The 17521-nt window shown below is 43.9% G+C and overlaps 1 protein-coding gene across 3 annotated transcripts in view; it reads right to left on the bottom strand.

Annotated features, from left to right (window-relative positions):
* Positions 1 to 17521, bottom strand: part of LOC126416042 (centrosomal protein of 89 kDa-like) — a 98704-nt gene that overhangs the window by 53163 nt on the left and 28020 nt on the right. For all 3 annotated transcript variants that reach the window (XM_050083507.1, XM_050083509.1, XM_050083508.1), the window contains exons 3-6: positions 12067 to 12182; positions 11580 to 11914; positions 9041 to 9214; positions 1020 to 1158 (exon numbers count right to left, since the gene is read on the bottom strand). In XM_050083507.1, coding sequence (XP_049939464.1) covers positions 1020 to 1158; positions 9041 to 9214; positions 11580 to 11914; positions 12067 to 12182 — 764 coding nt within the window. The remainder of the gene's footprint in view (positions 1 to 1019; positions 1159 to 9040; positions 9215 to 11579; positions 11915 to 12066; positions 12183 to 17521) is intronic.

The raw sequence follows: 17521 nt of genomic DNA, 5'->3' as shown, positions 1-17521 counted from the left end.
AGAGATGTGTCGGTGGGGGAGGTGGGGGGTGGGGGGGTGGGGGGAGGTGGGGGGTCACTATAGCATCGGCAGTGTACTTAATTCCACATGCTTGTAAAAAATTGGATGCCACCATGACTGAATAATCTCTAGGTACAACAATTATGAAACACATAATACAGTAAGTGGAATTCTGCAGTAGCCAAACATACATTAACTGATCTTCATGTCATGCCTTTCACTAACACTCCAATTCTACGTAATGTTGACAATTAAAAATTTTATTTATTCATTATTATTTCTGGACATAACAGTTGCCTTGATAAAAAGTATGACAGTAGGAAAATAAAATACACTCAAATGTCATGACTACATTAAAAAAAACTAAATGTAATGGCAAAAAAGACTATGAAGAGACATGTACATCAACACAAATCTGTCCAAGATGACAGCATCACTGTGCCACGTGAAATTCACAACTATAGCATCTGGTCTTTCATAATGCTGGTCACTGGCACACACAACCATTATGGGATCCTTATTTGACATACTGGGCCAAAATCTGGAAAACTATTCCATGGATAAAAGAGTATTACCCATTACTCATGGATGAGAAAATGAATAATGAATCAATATCACATGAATTTACCTGTCTGAGGGTGAAAGTCCTCTGAAGGATACACTTCATAATCAGGTTGTGACCTACCTGAGAATAGTAGATCCACATGTCTTTAAGGCCACCCACTGCATGCAGCTAATCTTAAAGTTTGAAGGACACAATCCAAGACCGGGGGTTACAATGCATTAATGAGCACTGAGATGAGTTGCATATTAAACATCACATACACAAAGGGGAAATATGTCCCATAATGATCCATGGAAATATGGTGATAATAAAGATGAAGAAAGGAGCAGTAAAAGAACAACAAAACATGAAATAATATAATAAACAGAAAATCCCCTGCTGCAACAGCTGCTAACATCCAGTACAAATTAAGAGCAACACCTGTGAAATTATTTGCTTTAGAAAAGTATAACACCTTTCTGTTGATATGTAGTATGGATCTCTTGTAGCTTCTGTTTAAGTACATCAAGCTGTCCTGTCAGCAACTCATTCTGCTCTTGTACAAGAGCAGTATCTTGCTGGAGGATTTTTGCCTCTGCTGCAGCAGTATTCATCTATAAAGATAAAACCAAAGTAGGTTAATTTCAACTAAAATAAAATGAATCTACAATGGGACAATATCAGTATGTTATGTGTAGGTGCCCATTTAAAGATGAGAAATCAAATTTGTTTTAGTAGCAGCTATCAAGAATTGTTTGTGAAACCAATCATGAAGTCAACACGATTCCTGAAGACAAGTATAGTGCACACAAGTTGTCCATTGTGAAATGTGACCTACAGTTTAGGATTTGTAGGAATTACCTTCAGTTTTATTGTTGTCTGTCACGAAAAGATGGAAAAAAGGCAGACGTAATAATGAAACAATTAGCTTAAACTATAATCCAGCTGAAGGTAGAAATTTATTTTATCTTTTATATGCACATTTACTTTATCTGGCAAAGTCACAGTCATCTGGCCATATTCTACACCTAAGCAGGCACCTTTAGTGATTATCTTTAGGTACAGTTAAGATTACTGTGCATAGAAAATGAGTTACACTAATAATAATGAAAACAGTGACAATGATTAATTTATCACACTGTTAATAGGCCTGACATTTTTCTAACAGAGCTACTATAAAATGTCCGGCCTATTAACACTGTTGCATGTAGATTTTGCATAATACAGTATTTTTATCAGATATGAGTGTTGCTACACTAATAAAAGGCATGGCTGCAACAGAAGTTCACTCATCCTGGAATGAGGAAGAAATAATAGGCAAAGTTAGCAGAAGAGGTAATGAAGAAAGAAGCAAAAAGTGAGGATAGGGAAAAGCTGAGACAATGTTGCATTTTTATTACTGAACAAAGAAGTCCCTAACTTATGAACAGCACCTCATCCGTACATATTATGAAAATGTATGTATGTACACTGTGTGATCAGAAGTGTCCAGACACCTGGCTGAAAATGACTCAAGTTCGTGGCGACCTCCATCGGTAATGCTGGAATTCAATATGGTGTTGTTCCACCCTTAGCCTTGATGACAGCTTCCACTGTCACAGGCATATGTTCAATCAGGTGGGCATATGTTCAATCAGGTGTGATAAGGTTTCTTGGGGAATAGCTGCCTATTCTTCACGGAGTGCTTCACTGAGGAGAGGTATCGATGTCGGTTGGTGAGGCCTGGCATCAAGTAGGCGTTCCAAAACATCCCAAAGGTGTTCTACAGGATTCATGTCAGGACTCAGTGCAGGCCAGTCCATTACAGGGATGCTATTGTTGTGTAACCACTCCGTCAGAGGCCATGCATTATGAACAGGTGCTAGATTGTGTTGAAAGATGCAATCGCCATCCCCGAATTGCTCTTCAACAGTGGGAAGTAAGAAGGTGCTTAAAACATCAATGTCAGCTCTAGCTGTGATAGTGCCATGCAAACCAACGAGGGTGCAAGCCCCCTCCATGAAAAACACCACCACACCATAACACCACCGCTTCCCAATTTTACTGTTGGCACTACAGACGTTGGCAGCTGACGTTCACCTGGCGTCCGCCATGCCCGCACCCTGCCATCGGATAGCCACATAGTGTACTGTGATTTGTCACTCCACACAACATTTTTCCACTGTTCAATCATCCAATGTTTATGCTCCTTACACCAAGCAAGGCGTCGTTTGTCATTTACCAGCGTGACGTGTGGCTTACGTGCAGCCGCTCGATCATAAAATCTAAGTTTTCTCACCTCTAACTGTCTAGTACCTGAAGTGGATCCTGATGCTGTTTGGAGTTCCTGTGTGATGGTCATAGGTGTCTGCCTGTTACATATTAAGGCGCTCTTCAACTGTTGGCGGTCTCTGTCAGTCAACAGATGAGGTCAGTCTGTACGCATTTCTGCTGTACATGTCCCTTCACGTTCCCACTTCACTATCACATCGGAAACAGTGAACTTAGGGATGTTTAGGAGTGTGGAAATCTCACATATAGATGTATGACACAAGTGACACCTAATCACCTGAGCACATTCGAAGTCCGTGAGCTCTGCAGAACACCCCATTCTGCTCTCTCATGATATCTAATGACTACTGAGGTCGCTGATATGGAGTACCTGGCAGTAGGTGGCAGCATAATGCACCTAATATGAAAAACGTATGTTTTTGGGGGGTGTCCAGATACTTTTGATCATAGAGTGTATGTATGTATGTGTAGGTGTATGTCCCAAAGCTTCTCCTAAACCATGGGACCAATTTCAACCAAACTTGGTGCACATATCCCATACCCACAGGCAATAATGCTGTGGGACAAAGAACCACCCACATATCATAGTTGAGGAGATATTAAGTCATAAACAGTGAGATGCGTGAAAAACTGCCGCATCATGTATGGGGTTTAAATTTATTGCTTCTTTGCTACTAACTCTATTTGCAACATTCCACACAAAAGTATCGTGTATGCCGCTGAATGTACCTACATGAATATATAATTGTACGAGACATAGTTCAAGAGATATGATACCATAAACACTGAGATGCATGAAATGCAGCATCATGCATTAGGTTGTAATACATTTGTTCTTTACTACTAAGATACTCCTTCGGTTGAGTCAACTTAAGGAAATCCCTGACACCTGGAAGTGCTTTCAACAGCTTTCAACTGTGAAGCAAAAATGGCTGTAAGCAAAAACAGTAACTGTTTATACAGCTGCGAAGAGATTTAAAAAATTGTGTTGTAGACGAGTGAAGCAGCTGCACCCAGTGTATAGAAACTGCCCAGGGTACTGTACTTGTACTTCTGTACATTATGCATATTTCTTTGTATGATTGTTTCAAAGGCATTTTCACAAATACATGAAAATGAAATTTTTTAACACTAAAAACACAATTCTTTTTTTGTTTTTGTTTCTAACAGAAAACTCACAAAGTAAATACCTGTGCATTGCCGGATTTGTCAGCTAGTACTGTTGTAAAACGTGCCATTAGCAAAAAAGCCATCAACGACTGATGGGCATTTCTACTTTAGTCCCCAGTTTATCTATTGCTGAATGCCAGTCTTTTTTTTTTTTCTTTCCAACGTGCTCTGACAGCTGTGTTCCTGTTACACCTGAATTAGCATGATTTCAAAGAACTTATAAATCACATAATAAATTCTATCATTATTTGGTGGAGTGTTCAATGCCTAATTTGCAGAGTATCCTATACCATTGTGTCATTATACATGAGGGGAGATAGTGAGTTTTTTTAGAGGTGGATCACCAAACATCTGTTTTAAACCTCCATAGAGATTACTGGCTTTTGTCATATATTTATAGTGGATTAAGTGATAAAAAGTCCAACTACTGATGTGTTGGAATCCCTTGGGTGGATCTTAATTTTATTTGAAAATTGGACTCATAATACAACATTAAATATGAGCCATTTCTTAAAGGATGTCATTTTTCTTTGTAGGCTGTACTTTTATTATGAAATAAACACTGTAGTGGCTCTACCAAATGTCACTATGGAAACCCAGTAGCTGGGGAAGTTCGGTCAGTGAAGTATGCGCGCCATTTCGTCTATTGGTGTGATTCCCGGTGTTTACCTTTCAGTTTCTGTTTGTTATTGGTGGCACTGTGATAATGCAAAAACTGGACTTTCATTGGAATGCTTGCTTAAAATAGCTTCCACTACTCCAAGGATCATTCTGTAGTCTCTGTTGGTTTTGTGTGAAGAGTGCCTTAATAATAAATTAAAAAAAAAAACCACTTTATTTCATTAACATTTTGAAAAATGTCTGCTTGTGTCTGTGTATGTGCGGATGGATATGTGTGTGTGTGTGTGCGCGCGCAAGTGTATACCTGTCCTTTTTTCCCCCTAAGGTAAGTCTTTCCGCTCCCGAGATTGGAATGACTCCTTACCCTCTCCCTTAAAACCCACATCCTTTCGTCTTTCCCTCTCCTTCCCTCTTTCCTGATGAAGCATTTTGGGTCCAAGGACACACTCAGCGATTCATTGCCAACTTAGTTGTGGAGATTGCAATAAAAATATAACTGTTTTGTTTATTAAGCAGCTTCAAGATGTAAGACAAAGGTGTCTAGTTAAAATTATTTTGCTGTAGGATAGATGGATGGCCCTAAGCTAGCACCATGCACAATTGGTTGTTTGAGCTCAAATTTTGTACAATTCATTTTTATTCTGTAAGAAACATCAGTACAAAATTTCAAAAATGTAGGAAAAGACAGATAACTACTTATTGTAAAGAAGACACATCAAGCTGTAGACAGGCACAATTAAAACACAGTTACATACGGCTTTCGGCCACAGCCTTCATCAGTAAAACAGAGACACACACACACCATTCGCATACAAATGCAAGCAAAGCTCATGAACATGTGACCACCAACCCCAGCATCTCGGGCTGGAAAGCATTCTGGCAACCTGTCTTTTCCTACATTGTTGATATTCCTACCCGGAGTTTCCACTGTATAAAATTTCATTCAGATTGGAGGTGGTCAGGTGATATGGTTCCTCAAATTGACACACTTTCTGCAGAATGACCCTATAGTAGATCTTACGTGCACCAACTTTGCTTGAAATTGGTGGATTCCACTGGCCCCTATATGCCACAAAATGCTGTGGGAGGGGGGGACATACCTTATAGTTGAGTCGACGTAAGAAAATCTCTGACAGTTACAGTGGACATGTTGGGACAAATTTACTTTACATGCCTACCTCAACCAGTCATGAAATGTGATTTTGTAAATGTCTCTATGGCAACATCTCAGGATTGCCACAGCTCTATAAAAGACTACTGTTTTCGCCTGCAGCTGTTTGTACTTCACAGTTGTAAGCTGGCAACGACATTGCTAGCTTCCAGATGTCTTCTTATGCCAACTCAACTATAGCACAACTGAAGATGGGGTGGAAAGAGGGTGAAATGTAAAAATATGCATAACCCTGAAGCAATTCTGACCAAATTTGATATACATATGACTTACCATATGGATAACACACACCTATGGATTTACATGTGGAATAGTTTCAGACAAACTTGGTACATACAAATCTTACTAAACAGAAACTATTTCAGTGCAGTTAAGACACACCTCACACCCCTAACACACACCTAACTATAATGGTATGGATAGGTGTGGGATGGGAGTGACACATAATCAGCCATTGAAAAATAAGTGATATTAGTGTCAAATTCACAGTCTTTAGAATCACCAGGCTCACTGGTAATGACTGTAATGACATTTAACTTGAATTATTGTTGAATAAAACAAATAGAACCCTAAAAAATCATCTGGGAATTTTTAGAAACAGACAGGACATTGTTAAAAGAACACTCAAGAAATAATTTCACTAGTCATTTCTATGCTGTTAAATAACTCAATTCCAAGTACGAATACCTATGAAGACTGGGAGAAGGAATAAATCAAAAATCATCAAGGCTGGATAATCACCTAGTATTTCATACCTGTGACTGAATGAAATCATGAGAGAGCACACAAAACTATCAATGAAATTTGGGGAAGGACTGGAAGGAAGTTTCTGATATAGTTTGATGAAATATCTATAAACAGAATTCTGTTCATAGAAAATAAAAATAGAACAGATAAAGCTGGCACAACCCAAAGGTTGACTTACACAACACAGAACTATGCAAGATCAGACCCACTCGGATAGCTGCTTTTTGGACGGGGAGGTGCATCGGCACCAGATCGAATCTGTCTAGAGGATTAACAACAAGAGTCAGTGTGCCAGCTGGCCTGGATGTGATTTTGAAGCAGTTTTCCACATCCTCCTAAGAAGGGAAACTCCCCATTGTGCCTCCATCAGATTTAATGGTAAGATGGCACAGTAGATAGTTCATAAAAAACTGAACATAGATCAAGCATGAAAACAGAAGAACGTGTACTGGACTGTGAAAAAAGAAGCAAAATAGGAAAAGAGAATGGTCCAAGATGTGCAGTATTGAGCAAATGGTTATGTGGTTAACGTGTTGGACTGCTTTTCACAAAATTACGAACTGTCTGTCTGGCCATTGGCATGTCTGTTCTCTTTCTGTAGTCTTCACAGTTGTCATACTTTACATTGGTTATGGAACATGAGTCATGTGGTAAAAATATATTACTGTCGTATGTAAATATGATGAATACAAGAGTAGGCGAGATGCCACATAGACTTTTCACACAAATGAAAATTACAAATAAATGGGTGTGAACTATGTTACAACAAAGGAATTCAAGAGTCAAAAGTTCCAAAATGGAACACAAGATTAATACCATATGGTACTTGGGTAGAACAAATAGGAGGTAAGTATGTCTGGAGGATCATCGCCTTATAATCACAACATCCCAGCGTCAAGTACCGGTGAAAACACCCAAGATCTCGAAATCAACTTTCATTGTGAGCCTCTTGATTAGACCACACTACTGCAAATGGACTTTACACCATGACACAGACACAAATTTGAATACAGCCTACACACATTAGTGAGCAGTTAGACAGTTCATAATTTTGTGAAAAAAAAAAGATGTTTCTTTTTGCCTCTTTTTTTCTCATTTCAGTACACCTTCTTCCTGATTTATGCTTGATCTGTGTTCAGTTTTTGACGGGCTATCCAATGGGCCATCTTACCATGAAATAAGGGGTGTGTGATGGGGAGTTTCCCTTGTAAGTGAATAGTAGGCTGGTACCCAATTCCCATCTCAGTAACACAATAAGCAAACATTTAGAAAACTTTCACTCACTTTCAGATGCACAACACTACACACAGACAGTTGGGGTGCACATAATCTGTCCTGGAGGGTAAGGGGATGATGTCAGGTAGGGCATCTGGCCACTCATTAATAACCATGCCAACCCTGTGCTGATGTAGGACAAAGGCACAAGAAAATGATGAATGCTATGTATGATCCTATTGGATCCCCTTGCCTTTCTTCAACCTTCAAATTGACTTATCCAACCAGTTACGGGGGGAGGGGGTACAGTTTCATGTAAGCTGCAGACCAAGGTGCTGTTCAGAATTTTTCACATACAGGGACAACTGGCAGAGGTGCATGAATTGACAAGGGAAAGAAATAATTCTAGCACCAACCCAAGGACTCTGTATTGACCGCTGAGCTACCAAGCCACAGAATAAAAGTTATTTTTAATTTCCACTCACCAAACAGCAGCAGATATAAATACTTATAAAAGGATATGTAAACACTACCTTTGGGAATAAGATGTTCGGTTGCCTGGCAACAGAGGGGAAAAGGTTATAGAAACTGAGAGTGTACCATGCAAAACATGTCAGAGTGAAATGCCCAAAACAGGTTTGTACCTGAAAGCTTGCAAGTGGCAATGAGAATAGTCAATAAGTCAGATATACCTGAAGAGAATCACAGATGAGACATACAGGGGCAATCACAAAGAAAAAGGAAGAAAAATGGAAGCAGCTAAGAGGGTGCAGAATATGGCAGAATTCAATTTAGAGAAATTTCCCATACAGTTTAAAGAACGAAAAATTTCTGTACCCAAGTCTTCTGTAAATTAACATGATGACAATTGTAGTGTCTAATTCAGTAAGTTCTGAAAAGGACAAAAATATGCAGTTGTTCCAGAAGCTCTGTTATTTATTTGTGGATATGAAGACTCTAGAAGGAGATTCAGATTACGGCAATTTCGTATCTCATCTCTTTCATTATGTTCCCAGCACACACTGACATCTTCCATAATTAAAAAGAAGCCACAAAATAATAATAATAATAATAATAATAATAATAATAAAACAAAAAGGTATAGTAGTCAAAGAAAGTGATAGAACGGAAGGATGATGGTAAAAAAGATATATCCAAGAAAGCCAAGGCGTATCATAGAAGTGAGTTTCAGCAAATAAATACATCTTACATCATACACAAGCACTTAATTCTGCAAATTTTACTGGTGTACTTTCCAAGTAAGCTTATGACACTGTTTGCCTGGAAAATGCTAAACCAACCTTTCTAGTAGTTTCATCAAGTTCAGCATACAGCTGCTCATTTTCTGAAACAAGGTCTCTGCAATGAGCATTAAGTTGTGCCAAGTCTTTTTCATAACTGCGTGCAAGATCATCCTTCTCTTGGATAGTTTCTGAGTATGCTTTCAGCAAAGGCCCCAGCAGACCATGGCTAACCTGTAGATATAAACTTAACACTTTCTCTTGCATTTCACACACATAACACAGTGAAATTATTAACTCTCCAAGTCAATGACATTTTAGTTTTCAGTACAAAAGCTTCTGAACAGTTTTAAACTAATATTTATGTGCATTTCTGAAATCCAGTTCCACTGCTTTTATCTTCCTAGTACTACATTCACACATGCATTCAAAAGAAGCAGAATTAGAGAGAGCTTTCTTGTTGCCACAAAAAATACAATATCCTGGGTGTCATTTGACTGAGATGTGATGAGACCAAATACTGCCAGTTTGCATGACAGTCAAGCACAGAATGTGTAAGATCCACATCAGTGCAAACTGATGGTGGCCAGCTTGGGGGTGCCTGGTCTACAGAACACTCCATCCGCTAGGTCATGCAGGCACTGCCAGCTTTTAAAGGGTGTACTGCAAGTATCTAGACTTGGGGAATTGTCCATGGCCTGAGTAACCTGTCCTGGCCAAGTATGTGGTGATGACTGACATTACCATGGACTAATGATGGGCCACTGTGCAACAAAGCACTTGCCAGTTCAGTGGTGGACAATGCCAACTGGTGAGCATGTAAACCATTCAGAACCATCTCCTCAGTATAGAGAACAGGAGCCACCTCATCACAAATGTGCATCTACTTACCATACCACAGGGCACAGAGATTAGCATGGGCACAGAAAATCAAACTGGATGCTCTAAGTACAGAATAGGTCACCTCTACTCAAACGTCACACAACAAATTGGAATATGCAATGGCTGGGTAGCAGCGTGCTGAAAATTGCTGAGACAATGCACGATACTAACAGGACACCATTTCCTCAGGTGGTGGAAGTATTTTCATCTGAGGGATGTTTATACAGCATGAAATGGGGTCCTGACACATCTACCATTGTCTTTTGGTAGTGAGCAACATATCTGTCTCACTTCTTTTTCACAGCACTCCATGTGTGTGACATGTACCTTCATGAAGACACTGCACCAGAAATCCTGAATTGTGTCATGATGGTTTGAGGAACACATTACAGACATGATGTACTTATGTGACTTGGAAGGTCACCTGGACTCACTACTATTGAGCACATCCACTGAGCAAAATATTTGCACCTCAGATCATGCTCAGACCAATTTCTGTAAGTTTCATTGGCAATTCGGTGGTCATGGATCAAAGGAACATATGACAACAAAACTATTTCACCTAGTATGCAGCACATATGACACAGGCAAAATACTTTCCGACTTAAAGACGAATGTAATTTTGAACTACAAAGCAGGCAGTTGTTGACAGGTGTGAACGATTGATCCATAATTTCAGTAAGTCACGGTCGCAAAATAATAACATGAATTATCTACAGATGGATGGAACAAACGACAAAAGCTGACCTGAGGGAAGTTTGGTTACGTTTTCAGAGAAATACAGGAACATGTAAATCAATGTTGTTGAGGACAGGTAAATCGCTGGTGATTTGACAATGTTAACTGGAATACACTCTTTGGAATTAGGAAGTAGCAGGAATAAAATACAGGGAGTGAAAGATGGAAGGAAGATGAGAGTTCCCACTGACAACAAGGTCTTTAGAGATGGAACATAAGCCCAGATTATGAAAGGATGGGGAAGGAAATTGCCCACTCGTTTTGAAAGGAACCAAACTGGCATCTGCCTGGAGTGATTTAAGGAAATCATGGAAATCTAAATCTGGATGGTCACATGGGAATTTGAACCATTGCCCAGCCAAATGCGGGTCCAGTGTGCTAAACACTTACTGTGCCACCTTGCTCTGTAGGAAGTGAAAGGTTATCTACAACTTGCAAAGAAACTAGGCCAAAGTACCTGAAGAGAAGGCAATAACTGCTAAGGGAGTGAGAAAGGTTTGTAACCTATTTCTCCTATGCTATTCAACCTATATATTGAGCAACCAGTAAAGGAAATTAAGGGGAAATTTGTGATGGAATGTAAATTTCAGGAAGAACACACAAAAATTTTGATGCTTGCCGATGACATTTTGGTTTTGGTAGAGACAGAGGATTTGGAAGATCAGCTGAATGTAATAGATAGTGTTTTGACAACAGATTATGAGATGAATGTCAACAAAAGTAAAACAAGGGCACTGGAATGTAGTCAACTAAAATCAGGCGATACTAGGACATTATATTAGGGAATGAGACACTAAAAGTCATAGACAAGTTTTGCTATTTGAGCAGAAAAATAACTGATAATGGCAGGAGTAAAGAGGACATAAAATATATACTGGCAGTAGCAAGAAAAGAAATATTGACAGCTATATATTACATATTTTATTTTGCTTTCTTTTAGAGTAAGGAAAGAAATTAAGGAATAACTATAATAACCTACCTTAGCCCAGGTCTCAGGGGATACATCCCTTGGAGGATGTGGTGTGTCTTGTCGCTGTGATGGTATTTCCACACCAAGCTTGTGGAATTTCTGCTGGTAACGTTCAAGCTCTGCATTGAGTCTGACCACCAGCTCCTGCAGCATGGAAATGTCCTCTGACTCTTTTGCCTGTGTAGATTCAAAAACTGACTGCTCCATTTTTTGGCGAGTATCCTCCAGCTGCTCTCGCAGTGAGTCTCGCTGTCGTTCCAAATCTTGCTTGTGTTTCTCATACCGACTGAGGCGTGCCTGTAAAGATGCTATTTGCTCATTCTTCCTGCGAAAGGCTTCTTCATCTGGAAGCACATAGTGATACTTTCTTAATCAGTGAACACTTTAGAATGTTTTATCTATTGCTGTTCTCCTCTACAGCATTACTAATGTTTCCAACTATAGATAATTGTAAAACTGGCAAAATAATGCCACGATTCAAAAAAGTAGTACATACATAGCTGATGTCCAGAATCAGTAACAGCTGCCTTCTGTGCCAGTTGTTGATTCTCAGTTGTGAGCCTTTGGACCTCTTTGACCAGTGCTTCATATTGCTTTTCATCTGCATGAGTGCTGTGAAATAGGTTATGCAAATTAATGGTTTGAACAGAAGAGAATTATGTGATAAAATGTGGCATATCTTAGTTGACAAAATGGAAAAAATGGCTCAAATGGCTCTGAGCACTATGGGACTCAACTGCTGAGGTCATTAGTCCCCTAGAACTTAGAACTAGTTAAACCTAACCAACCTAAGGACATCACAAACATCCATGCCCGAGGCAGGATTCGAACCTGCGACCGTAGCGGTCTTGCGGTTCCAGACTGCAGCGCCTTTAACCGCACGGCCACTTCGGCCGGCAAAATGGAAAATTATGAGGCAGAAACATGTGAATAGCAAAGTTTTGCTTTCAAAATAATACTATTGCGAGTAAGTAGCATCCCCAGTAATATAAAATAATTACTGCAAGTGAAGATTATTAGTGCATTGCAAGGAGACACTGCTATGTAGAGTGTAGTAACAGTGTTCATGTTTACGTCGCACTTCACTTAGCGTAGACCGGGACTGTGTCCTAGGCATGCCCGATGTTAACTGACTGGGCACGGCCCGAGCTGCCGGAGTTGTTGTTGTTGTTGTTGTCATGCCGGCAGAGGTCGCGTCCAAATTCTCGCGTGCCCTCTGGTGGACGGGACTCTACTTGCGGCAACTATCGTCCGTGACGCGCCGTGCCAATGTGCGCCTCCCGCGATCTTTCTGGTGGCTACTACACTCCTCCTCCTTCGGGGGGTGAAGCCACTGTGAGCCACTGCGTCGGAAGGTGAAGCGTCGGGCAGGAGCGATGACCTCCACATCCATTGGATGGCCGGAGTCGAGGGGATCTGCCAATCCTCGAGCCGGAACCTTCGAATACGGCTGGAACTGACCCACACGAAGAGGCCCCCGTTGTCCTACAACCGGAGCCCGGGACAGAATGGGCGACAAGCTGTCGAACTCCGGATCCTGTTCCACCCCGGGAGGGGCAAGACCCAGTGGCGGGGACGAAGGGGCAGGGACGCCCACAGGTGAACCAACCTCCTGAGAAACCGGGCTTGCGGGGGGGGCCGGCTCTCGCTGGGGCATCTCGAACGATGGCGATGCCGGTGCTGGAGCTACTGGAGGCTGTCAAGGCTGAGAACCATCGCAGTGCGGCAGAGGCACAGCGGGGAGAGGAGGCAACGTCCCCTGTGAAACCAACAAAGGTGCCGGCAATGGGGAAGCCGGTGTCCGAGAGGGCGGAGGGTGGGTGCCCGAATATGGACGTAGCTGACTTTGGTGACGACGTACCACCCGGTCCCCCGCCTGCAAGGTATAGAGCCGGCGGCCATTTCGGCGCAGGACCACCGCTGGTATCCAACGTGGATTGCGACCAGACCCACGGGCCCAGACCGACATACCCAGTGGAAAGCCAGGTACTCCGTTTTGTGAAGACTGGCAAGGACCAGGCCGGAGGAGGTGCAGCAGAGTCCTAGGTTGACGCCCATGGAGGAGGTCTGCGGGGCTGCGTTCTCCCATTGGTGTGGTCCGGTATGCCGTCAAGAAAAACGTCTGCTTCCTCCGCAGGAAATTCGTGCACATACTTTTTCATCTGCGTCTTAAATGTGCGCACCATGCGCTCGGCTTCCCCATTTGATTGTGGATGGAAGGGGGTAGAGCAAACGTGCCGAATACCGAAGCGCGTACAAAAATCCTGGAAGGTCTGCGAAATAAACTGCTGTCCATTGTCCGAGACCAGGGTGATTGGCAGACCTTCCACAGAAAAGATTTTTGCTAGTGCCTGGATTGCAACTTCTGAAGTGGTTGAGGAGCAGCGAACGACATATGGGAATCGGGAATAAGCATCAATGACAATGAGCCAAAAACCGTTGAGAAACGGGCCCGCAAAGTCGATGTGAACACGCTCCCATGCTTGGGTTGCCGGCGGCCATGAAGAGAATGCTGCCCTGGGAGATGCTTGTTGGCTTGCACACTGGGAACAGGCGGCCACCAAGTGCTCAATTTCTCTGTCAATACCGGGCCAGTACACATGTCTGTGAGCCAAGGTTATAGTACGGGAAACACCCCAGTGCCCCGCATGTAATAACGTGAGAACCTCCCGTCGTAAACTTGCAGGGACAACCACGTGAGGAGCTGTATCATCGGTAGCCAGAAGGAGAACGCCTTCCAAGACCGAGAGGCGGTCCCGTAGAAGAAAATAATTACGAAGAGGGTCCGAGGCCCGGCTCGGAGGGCGGGATGACCACCCCTGCTGAATGAGGCGAACTACTTGCTGGAGAACCGGGCCAGCTGCCGTTTCCCTGGCGACTCGAGAACTAGTGATCGGGAAGCCATCAACCGCCTGGCAGGACGCCACATCCAAATGAAAACACATAATCTCCTCTCGATCGAACGTAGGATCCGGGCCCACCGGAAGACGGGAGAGAGCGTCGGCGTTGGCATGCTGTCCTGCAGGGCGAAAATGAATGTCATAATGGTACTTAGAGAGGAACAAGGCCCAGCGCTGTAGTCTGTGGGCCGCCCTATTCAGAATCTGAGAGGCGGGGCCAAATAACGATATTAACGGCTTATGGTCAGTGATTAACTGAAACTTCGTGCCATACAAGAAAGGGTGAAACTTGGTAACAGCGTAAACAATGGCCAAAGCCTCTTTTTCCACCTGGGAGTAATGGGCCTGTGCGGGACTAACCGTTTTAGACGCAAACGCCAGTGGTTGCTCGGAACCATCTGCGTTGCGATGGGCCAGGACCGCCCCCACCCCATACTGCGAAGCATCTGTAGCCAGGACCAACGGCTTATGGGGATCAAAAGTAGCCAAACAACGGGCTTACGTGAAGAGGCCCTTCAACAAGGTGAACGCTCGCTCGCATGCAGGTGACCAATCAAAAGGAACACCCTTGTGCAGAAGGCAGTACAGGGGGTGGGCTATAGTGGAAGCCCTGGGAATGAACCGGTGGTAATAGGCTATCTTGCCTAAAAAAGCTTGTAACTCTTTCAGCGAAGCGGGCCGAGGAAGGTTGACGATACCTTGGACCAAACTTCCTAGTGGCTCGATACCGTGCTGAGAGATGGTGTAGCCCACATACTCAATGGATGGTTGAAAGAAGGTTCACTTATGCAGGTTGCAACGCAAGGCCACAGACCCGAATTTGAGGAAGAGGGTGCGAAGGTTGTGCAAGTGTTCCTTCGTGCTGCGGCCTGTGACAATTATGTCATCCAGGTAATTAATACAATGAGGAATTGTCGACGTGACATGCTCAAGATAACGCTGGAATATCGCCGGGGCACTGGATATTCCAAAGGCCAACCGCTGGTATTGGTAAAGGCCAAACGGTGTGTTGACGACCGCCAACCCTTTGGAGTCCTCATCAAGTGGTATCTGATGATAAGCCTCCGACAGATCGATTTTCGAAAAATATTGGCCTCCCGCCACGCAGGAGAACAATTCATCAGCACGTGGCAAAGGATAGGTGTCCACCACCAATTGGGAATTAATGGTGGCCTTGAAATCGCCACAAAGACGTAATTTTCCTGAGGGCTTCCTTACAATAACGAGGGGCGAAGCCCACTCACTGGAAGAAATGGGAAGAACGACCCCTAGGGCTGTCAGCCGGTCTAGCTCTTCCTTTACCTAAGGGCGGAGAGCCAAGGGGATCTGCCTTGCGCGTAGAAAACGCGGGCGAGCCGACGCCTTCAACGTTAAGTGAGCTTCAAAATCCGAAACACGCCCCAGGCCCTCCTCAAAAATATCTGGAAAGTCGGAGATCAAAGATTCCAATGATTGATAGGGAACGTCTTCGGAGACCAACTGTATGGTGTCAGCGATAGAAAAACCGCAAGCTTGAAAGGCATCCAGGCCAATAAGGTTAGCTGAGCTCGCATCACTGACAACAATAAAAGTAATAGGCCGAGTGACTGATTTGTAAGTTACGTCAGTAGTGAATTGACCCAGTAGAGGAATGAACTGTTTACCATAACCGCGTAGACGCCGGTAAACTGGCGCCAACGGCGGCAATCCAAGGTCGGAATAAGTTTGTGCATTCAACAACGAAACTGCCGCGCCTGTATCGACTTGCAGTTGTAACCGGCGCAACCGAACCGACACCTCGATAAAGAGTTTGCGTGCCGATGCGTCGGGAGCCTGGCCCGATGAAACTTCCTGAATGTCAACGTCCATGTCCTCTGTACCTGCTTCCTTCGATTCTTTTGAGGCTGAGCGGCAAACTTTAGCAATGTGACCTTTTCTATTACATTTGCGACAAACGGCCCAACACTGGGGGCACTCTGACCGATCATGATGTATATAGCACGACGCACAGGACGGCAACAGGGGCCGGCGGCCGGAATTCTGTTTACGCGCCATGCGGGAGCGGCCGTAACGGCCGGATTGTACCGCTCGCACGTCGTCCACCCCTGACACAGTGGACGCGGCCGCGCCGCCCTGAACCTCCGCGACATCGCACCACCCTTCCAGCTGTTGACCTGCTGCATGAGAGACTTCATACGATTGAGCAATGGACAGGACTTCCTCGAGGGAAGGGTTTTCTAACTGCAGTGCCCGTTGCCGGACCTCCCTATCAGGGGCCGAACGAACAATGACGTTGCGTACCATAACGTGGGCGTACGACTCTCGCGACTGCTCCGTGACAAAATGACACTTGCGACTAAGACCGTGCAGGGTAGCGGCCCACGCCCGGTAAGACTGATGGGGCTGTTTCTTGCATTGATAGAACTCGACCCTAGCCGCCACAACATGCGTGCGGCGGCGATAATATGAAGACAGCAAGGAACACAATGCATCAAAAGACAAGGACGAGGGTTCCTGCAACGGCGCTAGCTGCCGCAAAATTTGATACAGCGAGGGAGATATCCAAGACAAGAAGAGAGCACCACATACCTCCGCATCGGCAACATGAAACGCCTGGAAATGCTGCCAAAGGCGATGTTCATATGCGTCCCAATCCTCCGCCGTCTCGTCATACGGGGGAAAGGGAGGAGGGAACGGCGCCGGAGCAGACGGCGCGGAGAGCAACGCCGGAAGCACTTGTTTCGTGGTGGCCATGAGTTCCGTCTGCTGCGCAACCAAAACTCGCACCAAATCCTCCATGCCGTGGAGAAGCTGCGAAACCGGAACAACGACGCTACACGTGAAAGAACGACCCTACTCGTCGCCAATTGTGTAGTAACACTGTTCACGTTTACGTCGCACTTCACTTAGCGTAGACCGGGACTGTGTCCTAGGCATGCCCGATGTTAACTGACTGGGCACGGCCCGTGCTGCCGGAGTTGTTGTTGTTGTTGTTGTTGTTGTTGTCGTCATGCCGGCAGAGGTCGCGTCCGAATTCTCGCGTGCCCTCTGGTGGACGGGACTCTACTTGCG

Source organism: Schistocerca serialis, chromosome 8 (genome assembly GCF_023864345.2).
Source record: "Schistocerca serialis cubense isolate TAMUIC-IGC-003099 chromosome 8, iqSchSeri2.2, whole genome shotgun sequence".
In the NCBI taxonomy this organism is placed as follows: Eukaryota; Metazoa; Arthropoda; class Insecta; order Orthoptera; family Acrididae; genus Schistocerca; species Schistocerca serialis.
Note: the sequence above shows the minus strand (reverse complement) of the source record. Positions and strands in the feature narration are given on the sequence as shown.